Source organism: Athene noctua, chromosome 4 (genome assembly GCF_965140245.1).
Source record: "Athene noctua chromosome 4, bAthNoc1.hap1.1, whole genome shotgun sequence".
NCBI lineage: Eukaryota > Metazoa > Chordata > Aves > Strigiformes > Strigidae > Athene > Athene noctua.
In genome coordinates this window covers 75920009-75938341 of record NC_134040.1, presented here as the reverse complement: position 1 = coordinate 75938341, position 18333 = coordinate 75920009, and the positions used below count along the sequence as shown (strand labels likewise).

At 38.6% G+C, this 18333-nt stretch overlaps 2 protein-coding genes across 5 annotated transcripts in view; one reads left to right on the top strand and one right to left on the bottom strand.

Annotated features, from left to right (window-relative positions):
* Nucleotides 1–207: 207 nt before the first annotated feature.
* Nucleotides 208–7899, bottom strand: SPCS3 (signal peptidase complex subunit 3). Its single transcript, XM_074905782.1, has 5 exons — nucleotides 7600–7899; nucleotides 5356–5429; nucleotides 2644–2720; nucleotides 1097–1212; nucleotides 208–635 (listed from the first exon to the last, which is right to left on the bottom strand). Exons 1-5 carry the CDS (start codon nucleotides 7740–7742, stop codon nucleotides 503–505), a joined length of 543 nt encoding a protein of 180 aa, XP_074761883.1. The 5' UTR covers nucleotides 7743–7899; the 3' UTR covers nucleotides 208–502.
* Nucleotides 7900–9071: 1172 nt separating this feature from the next.
* Nucleotides 9072–18333, top strand: part of ASB5 (ankyrin repeat and SOCS box containing 5) — a 41025-nt gene continuing 31763 nt past the window's right edge. The window contains exons 1-3 of one of the 4 annotated variants that reach the window (XM_074904085.1): nucleotides 9072–9321; nucleotides 10389–10549; nucleotides 11898–12008. The gene's annotated coding sequence lies outside the window, so the exon portion shown is untranslated. Of the gene's footprint in view, nucleotides 9322–9865; nucleotides 9949–10388; nucleotides 10550–11897; nucleotides 12013–18333 lie in introns of those variants that run through there. The other 3 variants (XM_074904084.1, XM_074904082.1, XM_074904083.1) reach the window with 3 other exon arrangements.

Sequence of the window (18333 nt, the reverse complement as noted above, 5' to 3'; positions counted from 1 at the left end):
ACTTTCTGTAATGCACTAAGCATGCACATTTAGCAAAATGCTGTAAACCAGAATAGCCATTTCCTTCAGGCACTGGCAGAAACTGACTCCAGAAGGTGTATTTGAGTTCTACACAGATTAAATAACTATCACAGTACCTAAAAAAAAAAACACAGTAAGACTACCTTCTGGTTTAAAAACGTTTATTTAAAAGAAAAGCAGATCTATACCCAGATGGCCAGGAGAAAAAAACAGAAATCCCCAGTTCCACCCTCCCTGCCCCATCCCCCCCCGCAACATTGCTGTGCAATTTACCTTTCCCTTAAGTTTCAGCTTCAGTGTTTTAATTAAAAAAAACAACACACACACCTGAACTTTCATTTCCTTTTTCTATGCTCTTAGACCTGAGGAAATTAAGTACCTTTCACTGAAGGGTTGCATGGGATGTGAGAAGAAACCGCCATAAAATTTATTCACAATATACAAGTATAAAAATATCTTGCTTAGGATTCAGTATTATAATTTAATAACTTTTAGTTGTTTCATAGGTATCTGGGAAAGGTACAGACACATGTCCTGATCCTGTTACAAGAGGTAGAATGCCAGCATTTGGTACAACATTCCAAGAGAGAGTCAAAGTGACATTCCTGTTTCCCCTGCAAAAGCAACAAAGAATATCAGTACAAATACTCAAGTTAACTAATTTAATTAACAATAGTAAATAAATTAGGATACAAATTGTTTTCCTGAATCAGAAATAATGGGCTTTTTAATTTTATGTAGTTACTTCATGAAGTATTACCTATTTCCCAGATAAGCTTTTTTTTTTTTTTACTGCTACCTAACTCCTTTGGAGTGGAGTGCATTACAGAACCAACTCTACACAGACAAGAATACTGGAAACAGAAACCTACTGCTTATATTAGCAGTGTATCTTCTCGTCTACAGAAGAAACAGGATACCTTGTATTCCAAGGTAATCTTCTAACAATCAAACTACAAAGAATCAGATAGAACACATGTACCTTACCAGAGCAGTAAAAACACATATAAAATGCAATGTACGCAAGTAAATCAAGACAGTGACATGAAGAGTAATTAGAAAAGGATGTACGTACTTGAGACCATTTCCATCATCGAAGAAAAAGTACTTTGACTTCATGTCTTTCAAGAACAGCCTTGGGTTATCTCCTCTCAACATTATCTTGTCCCAAAGGACCACCTGGTTTAGAGCCTAAAACCAGAATTGTCATTAAGTTGGCACGGTACCTTACAAGATCATAGTCAGTCACTGGAATTTCACAGCATTGTTCATCTAAAAACCCTGAAGTTGAAATATGTGCTTGTAATCCATAACTAATTTAACAAAATAATGCTTTACAGGAGGGAAAATAATATTACTACAGACTGAAATGTGGCACAGAATAAATGGGAACAACAAAGAACAGCTCAGTAAAACATGAGAAAGCCATTTAAAATAGCCATAAACTTTCAAAGTCTTACAAATAATGATGGGTTTTCCTTTTGAATTGCAAAGATAAGTCACTTTTCAAGCAGTATTTTGACTCTGTTTCAAATAAAGGACTTAAATCGAGCTATCATGACACTGCCTAGATATTTAACATTTTTCCAACTTTAATGGAAAAAAACCTACTGGAATTGCAAGTGTAACCCCAAGAATTGTATGAACAAATCAAAAGACTGACCCCAAAAATCTCAAATATTTGAAACTTTACACTGTTCTTTTAAGTAGTTAAGTGCTAGAGTCTTGTTTAGTACCTTACAGAACAATTTAGAAAAAAATATTTCTAAATATTTGTAAGAACTATTGATTTATGTGAAAAAAAACCCCAACCTAAGTAAAACAAGACAACAAAGTCCCAGATATAGAACCTTAAAAACTATTTTAGTATAAACACAGTATTGGCATGTATAAAATAACTAAGATAGTTTAAAATAAAAATGTAGGTAGATAGTTTTGTGTCAAAAGTTAAGAAAAAACCCCAGGCTTTCACTATATCCTTGCAAAGGGACCACAGTAGCTTTGACTAGAATCCAGTGGTACCATGGCGTCATGATGTTTCATTAAGGTAATTTATTTCCATACGCTGTTCTACATAGCTCCTATCAGATCAGTGAAAAAAGCTGATCCAAACTGAAGTATCAGTAGCATCCAATTTAAAGGATGCAGCAAGGCCAATTATTTTGAGTAGTATGACAAGATAGCATAAATGTATTATGAAGCTACAGTACAGGCAAACACATCTGTGATCTATGAATAAAAGACCCATCACACCTGGCCAGACCAAAGGCCACTACATCTTGTTTGTAACAGCAGTCAACTGCAGAACATCAGGGAAAAGTAAAACAAACAGAACAAATAAGTGGGGGAAAAAAAAATAATTTACAGTCCACTATTGTCAGTGAACAACAAGGCATGTGTCACCATTCTCGACTCTGCTGGCCACATACCAAGTTAGGTTTCATGAGGGTGACTTTCCCACCTGGCAGTTAACCTGTCAATAAAATAACAATCTTGAAGACCAGTAAAACCAGTCCAAGCTAGTAGGAAATGTGGTGCCTTAACTCTTCCCAGCAGAACTTCAGAATGTTAAAAATAGCTGCTGTACAAAATGGGTAATTGCTTCAACTTTTTGATACTTACATTGTTTTTTGTTGAATATTCTGCCGACAAATACAGAAACAATTGTTTAACATTCCAGTCAAATATACTCTGCAGATGTATGCAAGTTAAGAAATATACCATATTGTACTTACATAACCTTGTTTTATTTTGACAAGATCTATACAGACTATGATAATTACAGTGAGTTCTTACCTTTCAACATACCTCATCTTATTTATAAATCAGAGCCCTTCCAGGAGTTCTAATAAATATTTTAATCCTATTAAAGCAACAGGTTTCAGGGCTGTTCTTTTTTTACTATTTAAGAAATCTAACAGCTATTTCCTCCAATGATTTAAGAGTTCTATATTTGACACTGCAACCCAGTAACAATAATCCACTGCTAGACAATCTATGATAAAACCTTAAAAGGCAAGACAGAATTCTTCAGTAAATATCTTCAAGGCAATTATTCATACTGTCAACTGGTATCTAACTGTGGATCGAGATACAGTGGCATTAAATAAGATATAAACACAAAATTAACAGAGTGTACAGAGTTTAAAGATCCTATAATACCCACATTAGGGAAGTTAGTAGATGGGAAGTACTGCATATTGGAAGGCACATCAGGAATTAGTAAATTTAATTACCTACTTACTCCAAAGAAAGTCAGCTGATTACAATGGAACAAAACTGCTCAGATTTTTGGTCAACAGTAAAGAACTAATGACTGCTATTTGAGAGTGTCAGTATAATAAAGCTATTATTCTAAATACTTGTCTGTTTATTTGGCAATAAAATGCACCATGCGTCACTAAGCAAAAGATCTTTTAACTCACTTTTATTCCAGTATTGTTTTTTATTATATTTGACATTATCTCAAAGAATAAATTAAGTAGATTCTCCAACCAGCCGCAAAAGCTGTTCTATCTTGTTTCACTCATCCCAAGACTCATGTTAAGCCGCTAATTCTAAAGGCAAGTAAGGAAAGAATTTAATAATTAACTGCTGTTTCTGCATGGATAGAGCTATTTTATTTGGAACATTTTTCATCACCTAACTCAAAACAGGATTCTGAAGATCTCCTTTGTAGAATTTCTTAATACTTGTTAAAAGTTAGCCATGAATTAAGTAAGCTAAAAAGAGTTTGTGAAAACTGTCTCCTCCCCTTTCTCTAGTTTCTTTTTCTGTCATTTTATTTAATTCTTCCTAGGACTAACAACTTGTTTCCTTTAGCTAAGAGAGCCCACATCCCAGTAGCTCTTTACAAATTTTGTCCAGAAAGACTAATCAGAAAGTTGTATCTTACAACCCTACACACTGCAAGGCTTGTTTATGCCAGGCATGAAATATTAAGTCAGAGATTTATATAAAAAAAATATCAAACTACTACTATTAAAAGTCATTAAAACATGGAATCTTTATGTCCACATACTGCAGACTAATCCTCGTATAAGAACATTTCTTTTAGTGGTCCTGTCCTGCCTTGTTCTGTCTCCTACTATATACACTGCATACAATTAATCTACTTTTGAATTTCAGTCTCTGGTTTTAATACGTATAAGCATTTCAGAGGTAAAACTCAGACTTAGGACTTCACATCTCCTGCTTCCATCTGATAAAAAAAAAAAAATCCCACTTACTCCTGTGCAACGCATATCTGCAAAAATGTGATTAACCTGTTTATCCAGTGTTCACACACATTCAAGACTTATTTTGTTTGATCTACTTACACAGTGTGGTACTCTTCAAAACAGGGAAACTGAAACACTGAGGTAATCAGTGCCTTGCCCAACAGTGACAAAAAACACCAGACAGGGAAAAATCCCAAGAATCTCAGCCCAGCTGCAAAGCAAGGCTTAGTGTAATCACCTGAGGTAAAGCACGCTGTCTCATATTGACTTCTGCAGAAAAACACAGATTTATTTTTTTCAATGTCAATATCCTAAATCCTAAGAATGATACCCTTCTACCACCAAAAAACCTACGCAAAATAAAACCAAAACATCCCCACATAACCCTCTTTCCCCAATAAAAAAGAGGCTAACAAGGAAGCAGAAAAATACAAAAGAAAGGTCACAAAAAGGTAACAGCAATGAGAAAGAGGCCAAAAAATAATGTGATAAATTTTGTAGTACCTCATATGCTTCCCAATGAATTTCATAATATTCAACATTAAAGATTTGATAGTTTAACATCTAAGCAAGTAAAATATTACAATGTCTTTTTATTTTTAAAGGAAGACAGGTACTTGTATGCAATTATTATGTGGCTAGAACTTTGAAAACCTCACAACAAAAGAGTATGAAAGGTGCACTGGAGTTTCTAGATTCAGTATGACAGTCAAAACAGTATGTTATATAAACCCCATAATTCACACCTCAAACCAATACGTACTTCACTTAACGGTAACACTGTCCAGATGTTAAAATGCAGTTCCTGTTATTAGATACACTGCACTGTACTTCACTATAGAGCTTAATTTTAAAACCAGGAATTTAAAAAAAAAAAAAAAAAAGAGAGAAAACATGCCCTGTGTCATCTCCTAGACACAGAACAAGCTCCTCCAAGTTCTATTTTACTGCCCTACCTATGTAAATACCACTTTTCATTGCTTTAGATTTATATTTGAAGACAAACTGCTAGTTTTCCCCAAGTCCTGAATATCTGAAGATTAAGTAACAAAAATAGATGTAAAGATGTTCTTATTTCAAAGTGTTTGCAAACCATTTTTCCCATTAAGGATATCTGCAGTAATGTCAAATGTGATGAATCCCAGATCACTTCTTTCTCTAGGTCCAGTGAAATCTTCTACATTTTTTCTAAGACAAAACAAAACACAAGATTATCTTTCCTCATTATTTCTCTTTCATGCGTTACATAAATTATTCTTATTACATATCTCATCCATTTCCTGTACTTTCCTTTAAATACTTTTGGCTAAAATACAGTCAACATTATAAAATAAAACATGCCTTCCAGAAATTACGGAGCCAGTTTTGAGTGACAGACCTTGCCACTACAGTAGTCTAAATTATATAAGTAGTCTATAGACTTTTTCCTGTTAACAAAAATCTCTATCTGTACCTAAACTACCACACATTTCATTTTAGTAAAATATGTGTTAGCCATCTGCAAATATATAAAGCTGACTGGAATACCGCCAGCAAAGCTGTCTGCTGGCAACGATTTTCAATATTATTTCTCAACTTTCCATAAAAAAAAGCCTCTAGTGCTCAGTCTCATACAAGACACTTCAGCCATTCTGATAAAACAGCGTTTACGTTTGTAGTTCACATAACTTAGAAGATTTCTCAATGGAATGTGTTTTTTTCTACATTATTATTACAAATCAGTGTTTGAAGAAATATCTGACATTGCCATACTAAACCACATTAGAAAAAACCCCTGGAAAATAACAGACACACAGAAGATATTTTCATATGTATTCACAAAATTTGGTCAACTTACACTCTACAAGGAGGACCACCATAAAGAGGTTGGTAATCAGCTAATGTAACAAAACTTTTATGAATTATGAGCTTCTTACATTTATTCCAGCTTGAAAATTAGTCCATTAAAATATCATTTCATTAAAATTAGACTTAGTAATCTCAAAGAAAAAAAAAAGTTTACCAGCAGAAAAAACACTTTTGGAGACAGTAGTTAAGAAAAACACCAGCAAGACTTTCCAATGTAGGTCTTGCTGTAAATTTCCATTTCTCTGCAAAAAGCAACGTCTTTTTAAGCAGTAAACCTTATCAAGCATTTGACTTCATTTCTGAATCCCTGACAATGTGGTAATGGGCCTTAAGCTAGGGACATGCAGAATTTCTCAGAAGTTCCAAGAAAAGCAACTAAGGTATAACATCTCTCGTTAATAGCAGATCAGCACATCATGGAAGGGACTGGTATAACACTGTAAATTCATACAAATTGGGTATTAGTAGTCTCCCTCATATGCATCAAGCTCACCAGAGCACTCAAAAAGATGCTTTTATGATGGTTTTATATTGTTTGCAATCCTCAATCTAGCATAAATGCAGAATTTATTTTCACGAGAGAACGTCAATACAAAATGCAATGGCAGTTCACACCTTTTATTTGCATTCACCTCCCCTTTCAAACCCTGCTGCTAGCCATCCACTCCTGCCACCTACCTTGGGGTGCTCCAAAGCTCCACGAGCTGCTTTAGCTCACTGACTTGGCCAAAACCAAACTAAATGGACTCATTAGTCGAGCTAAAACAGCTCAGTCTTCAAGGACCATGTGGCTAAAAGCAGCAGCAAAGACTTCCACTTTTTGGTGGCTGTAGCAGCTGCTCAACTGCTCGCGAAACTACGGCCCTCCACACCATACACACTTAACTCGATTAAAGTTTCCTGTGACAGTTTCGTTTTCAAAAAAAAAAAAAAAAAATTGTAAAAAAGGTTCCCTGGCACAAATTTGCATCGGCATATTGTGTCACGCGGGCAACATGCTTCTGGTGTGGCGTCACGTATTCCGTCTACACCTGGCGCACTGGACGGGAAGGTGAGCCGGCCCAGTCAGGCTGCTGTCACCGAGCTCGCCCAAAAGAAAGTATGTTACCAGAGGGAAAACGCACGGGACCTACGCATTAAAAGAGAGGGACTACGGGGAGAAACCGCGTATCGGTTTACGTCCCCGCAGTTTGCCGCGCGGACGGCGGCGGAACGCCCAAGGCGGGCGGCGCCGCCCCAGCTCCCGCCCGGCAGGGGCGTGAGGCGGCGGAGCGCCGTCGTGGGGCTCCCCCATTGGCGCGGGCAGGAGCGAGGGCGCGGGCAGGAAGCGGAGACCTCCGCGGCCCCGGCCGGGGCAGCCGCTGGAGCGGCAGCGGCAAGAGGCCCTCGCCGCCGCCCCGCGGCGGGGCGCTGCGGCCCCCAGACAAGCTCCTTCCCCGCGCCGGCGGGCAGCCCGCCGCCCGGCCCGGCCCTCCGCCGGCGCTCCCTCCCCTCTCCCGCCCGCACTCACAGCGTGACCCGGGAGACGGCGATGCTGACGGGCACGCTGCGCTCCTTGAAGGCGGTGGTGATGAAGCAGCCGAAGGTGAGCGCCGCCATCACGCTCAAAGAGAAGGCGAAGAGCGAGTTGGCCCGGGACAGCACCGTGTTCATCTCCCCGCTCGGCCCGGCCGCCGCGCCGCGCAGGCTCCCAGGCTCCGGCCGCTGCTCGGACGGGGGGCGGCTCCCGCGGGCCCGGCGGCGCTGGGACGCGGCAGGAAACGGGCGGCGGCGCCTTCGCTGGGCCGGCCGAGGGAGGGGCGCGCGCGCGCGCCGCCGGCGGGGCGGGGCGTGGCCTCGCCGAGAGCCCGCCCGCCGGGGCGGGGCCACACGCCTCCCGCGCCTGCGCTCGCGGCGGGGGCGGTGCCCTCCCGCTTCCGCCTGTCGCAACATGGCGGCGCGGCCTGTAGCCGAGGGCCCGCCTGTAGCCGAGGGCCCGCCTGCTGCCTGGGCGGCCCTCTGCCGCCCCCCACCTGTGCTCCTGCCGGGTAGCCGTTAGTTTTGCGCCGCGATACCTTTTGGGACCCGCGCACTCGCAGGTCCTGTTTTGCTGGTTAAGGATACTAATTAAATTCGGACACCAGAGTGAAAAGAGTAGGTGTATTTTATTGGTGACAGCCAGATAATGTAACAGAGTAATGCAGAAAACATGCAGTAAGAAAAGGCAGAATAGTGCACCTAAAGCAACAAACAGGAAAATACAGGGTAATGCATCAAATCATTACTACATGAGAGAGAGAATAGTGATTAAGAAAGATCCATCACCATTTGCACACGTTGCCATCACCCAGACCCGCAGATGCTGGGCAGCCCTGGTCACAGCGAGGGTTTGCAGAGCCTGTCCCGGCAAGGGGGAAATCCTACGCGGTGCCTCCACCCATAGGTGAGGCTGCCAAAGTCGCTGTGAGCAGGTCCGGCCTTATATACCCAAAAATCAGAATAGCTGGCACCTTTGTTTTGAGGGGAAAATTTGTGGATTAATTCTCCTGTTGGATTCCACCCAAAGCCTGGCCAGGGCTTGGAGAGGGAGACCAAGGGAGTTTCTATCAAGGCCAAATAGGTGGGTTCTCAGCCTTGAACAAGGCTAAACAAGGGAAGTTGGATACATTCTCTCAGCATTTCATCCTGATTATATTCTAGGCTGCATCTTTCACTAGCGAGTTACATACTTTGTTAATGATTACAGACTAAGTTAGCAGCTTCGGCTTGGGGCCTGTTGCTCAGGCTTTGGTATTTCAATGCTTTAGCACTTTTTACATCAGCATAAGTGGGTTATTATAACTTAGTACAATACCTACTAGCACAATGGTTTGCAGTTATAAAATATACAGGATTCATCTATAGGTCAACTCTGGCTTGGGCTGGTTGTTCAGGCCTTAACACTTCAGGACCCTCTCACATTTGTGAGTCTGGAGAAAGAAGAGGGTTGTGCCCTTTGGTTGTGGTATATCAAATGTGACTGACTTTCATAAAAGAGTCTGTACAGTATTTCTGCATCTGGTTTACAGAAGAAAAAACACCTGAAGGCAAGACGTGCCTGCTTAATTCTGTCCTGTTCAGCTGTGCGTGGTTTATTTTCCTTCTGTGAGCAGGTGCAACAGCAGCGTGTCTATCTCCTGCGTGGCTATGGGAAGGTCCCCAGTGCTGCTCACAGCTGTGGCCCCTCAGAGCAGCACATGGTGGAGGCACATCTGTAAGTGGGCCCTGGTGGAGGGCTTCGTGGGGTTGCTATTCACTACTCTTGCCATTAATACTAGCGATATATATTCTTGCCCTAGCTCCTTCATAACATTGGGGGGAAAAAAGGGATGTTACGTGTTGGAGCATTTTTTTATTAATTAATTGTTTGCCACCTGCTATATTTCTAAGGCATTTGTTCTTAAGAGTGAAGTTAGTATATGTAGCTCTGTTGGATTTTTACATTTATATAGTAAAACGTAAATAACTTTTGAGGTGAAGGCTTGTTTTTTCCCTTGATGTCTATATCTTCCTTTCATTGGCATTGTGCCTTGCCATTCATAACCTTGTTTCCTATGGGATGTTCCTATTCATTTCTGCTTTGTTACATACATACACAGTATGTAAGTATCTTGTTTAGAAACCTTATTTAGTAGCATAGCATGTCACTGGAATCCTTTTTCTTTACCAGACAGCTCAGTGGTCCTGCACCATTCTCAGGATGACACAGTCTTTCACCTTACTCTTCCGAGTTCATTGAAATTTTGCTACAAATTGATGCTAAAAAAGTTTAGCTTATGTAGTGAGGTGGTTTTAAACTCCTCTTCCTAGGTCCGTACTTGGCACCAGTTCCTGCTTCCAGGTCTTGCAACATTATGAGTCTGAGAACTAGGGGGGGAAAGAGAGCCTATACACTGGTGTTTTGAGTTTTTTCCATGTTCCACTGTATTAAGTACACCTGAATAACACAGATTTCTCAGTGCGGACAACAGGTGTCAGCAGTGGTTCAGTTATATTTAACTTCTTCCCAGCACTTAAGATCCCAATGCTGTAAATACACGAGCTCAGATACAGTGGTCTAAAAAGGTGGAAGGCCTTACGGTGACTGAAGGGATGGGGAGAAGGAGGTGTGGACTGTCAGGACATTTTGAAATTCATAAGTTCTGTAATGATGGTGCTGTTTCTTCTCCTCCCCTGTAACTGAGAGTCAGGTCCGTGATTCAGGGAAGAAAAATCTTTGCAAATAAATGTTGGGAATGGAAGAGGCAAAAGATGATACTAATGCTCTGTGTTTCCACCCAGCTTGAGTATCTGCAGCACATCTATGTTTAGCACTATTATTAAATGCAGGATGTGAAGGATGTGGAGACATTCCTTGCAGCTGGGAAGCTCTGTTCCACTATGCTGTTGGTTTCCATGTCTGTGCATTTGCCATAATGAAATCCATCACCGGCCCAAAGAGGGTAAGTTAATTGCAATGTTCTGATGATAAACTCTGCCAGTTTGCATTTGGTAATTCTTGACATTCCTGATATTTCAGACGAGTTTCAGAAGCACAGAGAGTTTCTTTTGTAAAGGTTTTTGTTGACTTGTTATTTTAGGTTTTGATTTTCTATTCAAAACATTAATTGTTGTGAGGTAAAGGGTTTTGATTTATGGTTTATGGAACATAGTGTTACTGAAACCTTGGATAACTGTTACTGAAAAGTGGGTACTTTTCACAAAAATATTTGAAGACTTAGAAACAAAATGGAAGCTTTAACTGCAAACTGGGGAACCTAAACTTTTGAGAAGCTGTTAAATCTTTGCCGTAATCAACAAGATAGTTCCAAATGTGAATGCTATTATTTTCTTATATATGCAAGCAAAAGGCTCATTTGCCTTTGCTCTTGCTTTTAGGTCTTACAGTTGGTACTCAGTTTTTCATTAGATATTAAACAACTCTGCTGTTGGTGAAAACTTAAATAACTAAGGCAGAACCTATAGGAGTAAAATAGTGAAATTTCCAAAGCAGCAGTCAAGTACCCGAAGAAGACTGAAATCAAAAAGTTTAGCCAAATTCATGTTAGCGTGTTTTTTAAGACAAATTAATAAATATGCCCGTTGCTCATGTAGTTTTGGATTTCTTTTAGTAGAACCCTTAAATAAATGTCACTTAAAAGCACAATATGCAGGGAAAGACAGATGGTGTAGTTTATTCAAGGACTAATCCATTACTGTTTCAGAACAAATAAATCTTCTGTAGGTTTTTGATGACTGAAAATCTTGAAAAATTAAAAGAGGAGAAAAATTTTGAAATTGGGAAGGCAGTTGTGAATTAAGAATGGAAGAGGATTATACGCAATAGCTGTTTCCTGGTAAATTCCAAGTTGTTCTGTGAAAAATATAAAATCTATTCTTTTAGTAAAGAATAATGGCATAATATTAATGTCACAAGTCACTGTCAGGTAAATATATTGTGTTAGTCTGAATTGATCAAATACTATAATTATGAAAACAGATTTATAGAATCTTGGGGAGGCAGAAATGTTGGGGAGACCATTTGTAAGATGCAGTGGTGTAAGGTATTCAGTGTGCCTGAGCAGTTTACTTGGGCCCACACCAGTGGAGCACCTAAGGTATGGCAGTGGTCGGGCTGGTTCTTACTTCAAGAAATTTCAATTGTTCAACTGAACAAAATGCAGAGATGGGATTGGGAGCAGGTCTGAAACGTAGAATTCTCTATTCTTCTGTCCTTCCCCAAAATTATCCAACTTCAGAATTGTGCTCTAACGCACTCTTTGATCTATTAATTGTGTTCTTTTTTTATAGTGTCATCACTTCAGCAGGATTGATTCCAGTCAGCAGCTGGTGATTAGAGTAGTCTTCTGAGAGAAAGTAGCTTTCTTTCTTTGGTTGATATGTTTCTACTCTGATGTTCAAGTTAGTAAGTGATTCCTTTAATCATCTTTAAACAAAATGGCAAGTGTTGACATTGACCATCAGCAGAGATCTATGAGTTCTTTGTTTTTCTGCTGAAGTCAGATTGGTTCTAACATGGTACACATAGGCAGGAGCTTCAAGGTGGCTGACAGTTTGGGGTGTATGGTTTGTGAATTCCAAGTGGAGGGGAGGTGTTAACTGTAGCCCACATAGTAGCAACTTTAGCCTTCTCGGAGCTTAAATTTCTAAGTTTACATGTGAAAGTTTAGGTGCCTGTGGCATCTTTGGCACCTAGCTAATTAGATGAGGATTGTATAGATAACTTTTTTTGGTCTAGGGCCATGTCTGTACTTCGTAAATTTTACCATAAGTGTCTAAATCCTTTATTTAATTTGTATTTTATTAATCATTGACATGTTAACTCTTTAAGAGACAATAATAACACACAGCCTCTTAGGCTGCTCTGACAGTGGCATCATGCAGATGAAGGTTAATAATAAATTAAGGATTAAGAATAAATATGGCCATGAACACCTTGGGGAATTTTTGTCTCTATTGCAACAGCCCCCTTTCAGCTAGCACCTCTTCTGGGTGGACCATTTTTACAACTGCTGTGGAAAGGCTGTGGCTAAGAGTAGCCTTTCCAGTCTGCATTGAAGGGTTTTTGTTTCTAACCTTCTCACCTCTGTTTCTTTGCTTTGGATGTAGAAAGCATGGAGAATAAGAATATAAGCAAACAGAAATTTTCATTTGCCTCTGTATTCTTATTGCTAGTCCTTCAGTAAGAAATCTCAGGAAATTTTTAAGTTTCTGATTTCAGAATGAACTTGATATTTTATAACACTGTCTCATTTAGCGTCGTAAGAATGCTGTGTTGGAGATGGAACCAAATATTCTTGGCTCCAAAAGCAACTCTTAAGTATATTTTGGAGCCCAATGCAGTTCATTTTTGGCTCCTGGCAGGTTTGCTATTGCCCATTCCATGGCATATGAAGCCATGTTAGGTAAAGTCCTCTCGTACATCAGTGCTTCATCTGAAGCTTTCACACTTCATTGTGCTTTGCATTCTGTGGCAAGAAGCCTGTGTGCTGCTGATCCACCTCACTCTGGTTTTACCTCATTTCCTAAGTCAGTTACAAGTTCTTCATCACAAAGTATTTTTATGTCTCTTGTTAAAGCACCAAGCAGAGACTGTCATGCCTCAGCTTGCGGAAAAGAATGTTTTGCAAGCTCTGTCATGATGCTATCACTTAACTGATACCAATTTTAGTGGATGGAAAAAACCTTTCTGATATGAACACTAGCCATGAGAGTCAGTGTGTAGTGACATATGCTTGCAGAATAATCTTTTAACTTTCATCCCTACCAAGTCATGAAACTGACTTTGTAATTTCCTTTTATTAATACCATTCACAGGCACCAAAATACACTTTACACAGAAAGGAGACAAATGAAGTCCATTTTACTTAGTCTAGAAGAAAACCTGGCAAAAGTAATAAGGAAGGAGATATAAAGTTAAAAGAAACAGATTATTTCACTGGTTTTAGAAACAGTTTGTAATGAAGAAAAAAATCAGTTAAACAATCAAAGAAAAATTAACAAGCTGTAATATAGAATATAATTAACAATTTTGAAAGGAATTCAAACTGGTAGCAGAAAACATTAAGAACTCAGAGGTACTGTTTCAAGCAAACTTTTCACTTTGGAATTATTGACAGTTGTCTAATCTTGATGACATAATTTAAAGGTCTTACACATAAATAAATAAATAATTAATACGGATCTAAAATAGTTTCATAAGTCCAGGTAGTATTATTTCAAACAGCTGAAGAGGTCTGTCTAGGTTTCAAAGTGGTAGAGAGTTATTAGATTATATTTAGATTAATAGGGAGGTTGCACTGCCTGCTAGAGAAATGAGAAATAGCAAAGTTAGTTCTGTCAAGCTAGTTCAAACACCAAAAGCATAGTAGCTGTACTACCACATACCTAAGGAAGAGGGTGAGTTAGTTGCTGAAGAAGGAATCTGTGAAGTTCTATAGGCAAGTGGTTGGTGATTAAAACATTGGTTTGGACCCAAGAAAGGAACTGTACAAAGGGAAAGAGATGCAAAATGAGGAGACTTCAAAGTTTCACTGATGCAGCCATATCAGTACACTGAGTTATCAGAAATTACAGCTAAATATCCTTATTAAGAGGCAGTTGGTATGTGCATTTTGACATTACTCTCCCCTCATAGTCTGCTACTACTTTTTAACAGGAGGTTCCTATCTCTGTAGCAGAATAGGTGGTAGGGAGCATGAGTGGCTTTTTCAGTGTAAAGTCCAGCAGGTTTAAACTCATCAACAGTTTAAATTGACAGATCTTGAACTTAAGTGGCTGAATACCGATACACATTCCTTCCTGTTGATTTCCTGGAGGAGAAAATGAGGGGCAGGGACCTTTAGCTGAGTAATGGATTCAGCAGCTGGAGGTGGTAACTTTTTAAATTCCTGGAGGGCAAGATTTGCTAGAGTCTGTCTGTCAGCAGTCTGTGTGTGTCTGCTGTCTGACACATTTTTGGTTTATAGAAATGTCTCAAGGACACATGCAACTTATTTTTGAATCTTCTTCTATAATACTCTTAATAAGTGGGTTGTGTTAGGAATCCAAAGAGAACAGCAACGAATACAGTGGGACAAATTTACTATGTTTATTAGGAGAACTCAGATTGAGTTTACTTGTAAGCAGATCAGTTATACCTGTTTCCCTCTGTATAGAACTTTATTGTCAGTGATTAGATGGACTGGTTAAGCAGATCAAGCACACTCATATGATAATGTTGCTGATAGCAGGGATTGTTTGATATTAGACCTGAAGTGAAATCTATCACTATTATGAGAAGCAGCTGTCTAGTGGGTGTCTAACAAAGTGATACACCTTTAATATTTCTGTGTATTCTTTCAAAGAACTGAGAAAGTTAGAAAACTGGAATTTTGTAATTGCTACGTTTTGTAATTGAAAGGTTGCATCATTCATGTACCAGAACAACTTGATTTGTACAGAACCTAAACTGTATCAGAGCACTGATTTTAATAGTGGAGAATAAAAAAAGTACTACCATATCCACCCAAAGGTGTGAATTTAGACTTTCTGGAGCAATTTGAGAAGTGATGGAAATAATGTGCAACACCAACATACAGAGAGAAACTACATATGTACAAAATATGCATAAGATAAATTTTTGTGCATTAAAGCTTTATAAACGATCTGGTGTGTTTTGTAGTTTTATGAGAGAACGGGAATGGTGTCTAAATACATAGTTGTTTAGTAGAATGAGTGTCAAAAGTCAGAGCATGACTACTAAGCGGAGGAGAGTGACATGTTTTATGACACTGATTTTCCCTGTTACTGTCACTGCATTGCATTTTGAAAGAGTCTTTTGGTTAAATTCTTCAGTTGGGTTGTCGGAGACTAGCATGAATTATGAGAACTGCAGAAATCTGGATGAAAAATGACTTTGGGTATCATTTATAACTTCACATGGCATTGTGTATATTCTGAATAGACAGGAATACTTCAGGAAGAAAAGCTGTGAAGAGATGTAGGTCTTTATTTGTTTTACAGTGTTGTGTTTGTTTCAATTGGCAACACAACTGTGAAATATTTGTGCTGAGAAAATGGCTTTGTCATGTAGTCAAGTAAGTCTATAGAATTTTCAAGGATAGCAACAGGGTGCAGTGAAGAGCAGTTGAGATCTGAACTAAGTGTGGTCTTTTCTGGACCAAAGTTTGTGTTCTCTCACTTTTCTACTTTTCACTCCCCCAAAACAGTAGCACAAAGTCTGTACTTTGGCCACCTTTTCATATTTGACAAAGAAAGAGTAGTGTCTGTGTTATGCTAATGGGTTTAAATTCCTGTTTGGAAAAGGACTCAGCAGCTGCTTGATGTCTTCCAGTCACTCCAATTTCTGAATTTCTTGTAGCTATAAATAGTGTTTATTTGTTTTTCTATGACTAAGCATAGATGCATAATACCCTTACCTTATGAAGGATATTCCTGAAAATGTTTAATATTTTTTGAAGGTTGTTTTTATGGTATGTCCGTCTTTTTTGTCTTACCTCCAATGTTAACTTAAGGTAGCATTTTGCATAGCAACATAGATGAGCAAATGCACTTTAAAATAGTAGCTCCGTGTCTGGATTTATTCAGTTCAAATGCTTTGAATAGGAGATAATAGAAAAAATTACTTAACATCAAGGAGGAAACAATGTAAACAGCATTCAGTAACTTTAGATGAGTCAGATAAAATTTTAAGTATTGAGGATTAGCATCCCATACACCTACTAAAATACAAGTCAGCAGGTCACCAAGCAGGTCATTTTTCATGCTGAATTAGATGTTGCCTTTTCAGTAGTTCAGGCTTCTCAGCATTTTTGAGTCCTTCATCAAGTATTGTATGCTTACATCAGAAACTTGGTACAAGAACTGATTTTATTTTAAACTCTTTCTGTTTCGAGGTCATTGTTTCAGAAGTTTCTCCTCATGGGTTGTCTATAATGTATACAACAATGTATTCTTCAAAGCACCTAAGAGTTCCCATTCCTCTGCCTGGCATCCTATTTAATTAAATTATCTTCTGCTATATTTGTTATTAGCCAGAAGTTTCTAAACCAGAATGACTATCTTAACTTCTTGTGTATTTTTAGCCAAATCGCTTGTATATGGGGAAAGACATGCCGGTGAAGGTCACACAAATAATTCCCTATAGTGTATTGTATATCTTGTCTTTAAAAAAAACATTTTCACTTTCAGACATTTAGATGCATCTCCAAAATACTAAAGCAAGCTATTAAGACTAAGTGTAACAGAATTTGTGTAATTAGTGCTCTTCTACAGCCTATATTAAGTATATTACTTTAAAAGATTCAATTAGAAGTAAATATTTTTTCCAGAACCAAAGACACAGTACATGCTTGCTGTAACGAAATCATATTTCTAAGTGTTTTACAGACTTTAATATTAAAAAATGCTTTCAAAGACTAAATATTGTCTCAGTTGTGTTATTTTTCTTGTGTATCTTGCCTTACTGAACATTAAGTACACCAGTCTTCTAAAGCATTGAGGAAAAATTGCCAGAATAAAATAATTAATGTGGTTATGTAATTAATCATAGAAGACGGAGCATACTTTTTTTCTGAGAGTTCCTCGCTTAGGGTGTGGGTAAATTGCACGAGATTTCACCATCAGTTTGAACTAGCATAAACAGGAGCCACTGCTGAATACTGTCTGCACTTGGCCACTACACAGTAGGGCATTAAAGAACAGGCTACTTCAGGCACTGAGTTTGAAATGAACCACTTTTGTAGCTATTATAAGTGGCAATATTGTCATCTTGAATATACTTGCTGTGTTCTTTAGAAATGATACCTGACCAAGCTACATTAAAAGGGTATTTAAGACCATAAATTCAAGCATTTTAAGTTTTTTAAATTACAATAGTTAATTGCCAGAAATGGGGAAAACACACCAGAGAAATCATGACATTGTTCTTGGTTTATTTGCTGGGAATATACTAGTATGTCAAGCTAGGGGGATCCTTGTCTGTCACAGTATTACTATGTTCTTAAAACAAACCAAAAATTCTAACACAGTTTATCTGCAGCGTAGCTTGGTGCCATTTTCCCGTATGCTGTGATGAAGCCTTAAATGTTGGAATAATTTTACATGCTATCCCTTTTGTAGCCGTTAAGTGACTGAACCTTCAATATTACGTTTTATTTCATTTTGTTATCCAAATTTTGTATTGAAAGAAAAATTATGAGATACCTAGTTAGTTTCAGTACTGTTTTCACCACAATATCTGAGTGTTTTGTTAACAGCAATGAAGTCACCTTCAGAATGCTTATCTTGAGTGGTCCTTTTAAACCCATTTTACAAGAGAGGAAATGAGGCAGAGAAATTTCATTCCCAAAAGTGAAACTGTACAGGAAATGTGAATGTCCGGATGAAGCCACTGCTCAAGCCCTTTGATATTTTTATTACATTGTATATTTGTTACATATTGCTGATGCATTTCTATTTGGAAGCTCTCAGTATCCTGCACTGATTCAAGACCAGACTCCAATCTCTTCATGTTGCTATGCAATACAAAGCTTGGAACACTTGTCAGTTTTTTATGCTCTTTCATGGCATCACATTGACTGTTTGATCCTTTATTTATTATGCTTGTACTTTCTGATTTCCATTACAACATCTGTAGCTTTAGCTTTCTGTTACTGGTTCTCCCAGTCTGCATGGGCTTGCTCTCTGCTATTTTATGTTCAAGTTTCAGGATTCACAGTATTAA

Coding starts and splice junctions, on each gene's coding strand:
- SPCS3 (XM_074905782.1), bottom strand. CDS start 7,742: ATGAACACGGTGCTGTCCCGGGCCAACTCGCTCTTCGCCTTCTCTTTG. Junction 5,430..7,599: donor GCCGTCTCCCGGGTCACGCT/GTGAGTGCGGGC, acceptor GTTTTGTCTTAG/AAAAAATGTAGAAGATTTCA. Junction 1,213..2,643: donor AATATTCAACAAAAAACAAT/GTAAGTATCAAA, acceptor TTCTGGTTTTAG/GCTCTAAACCAGGTGGTCCT.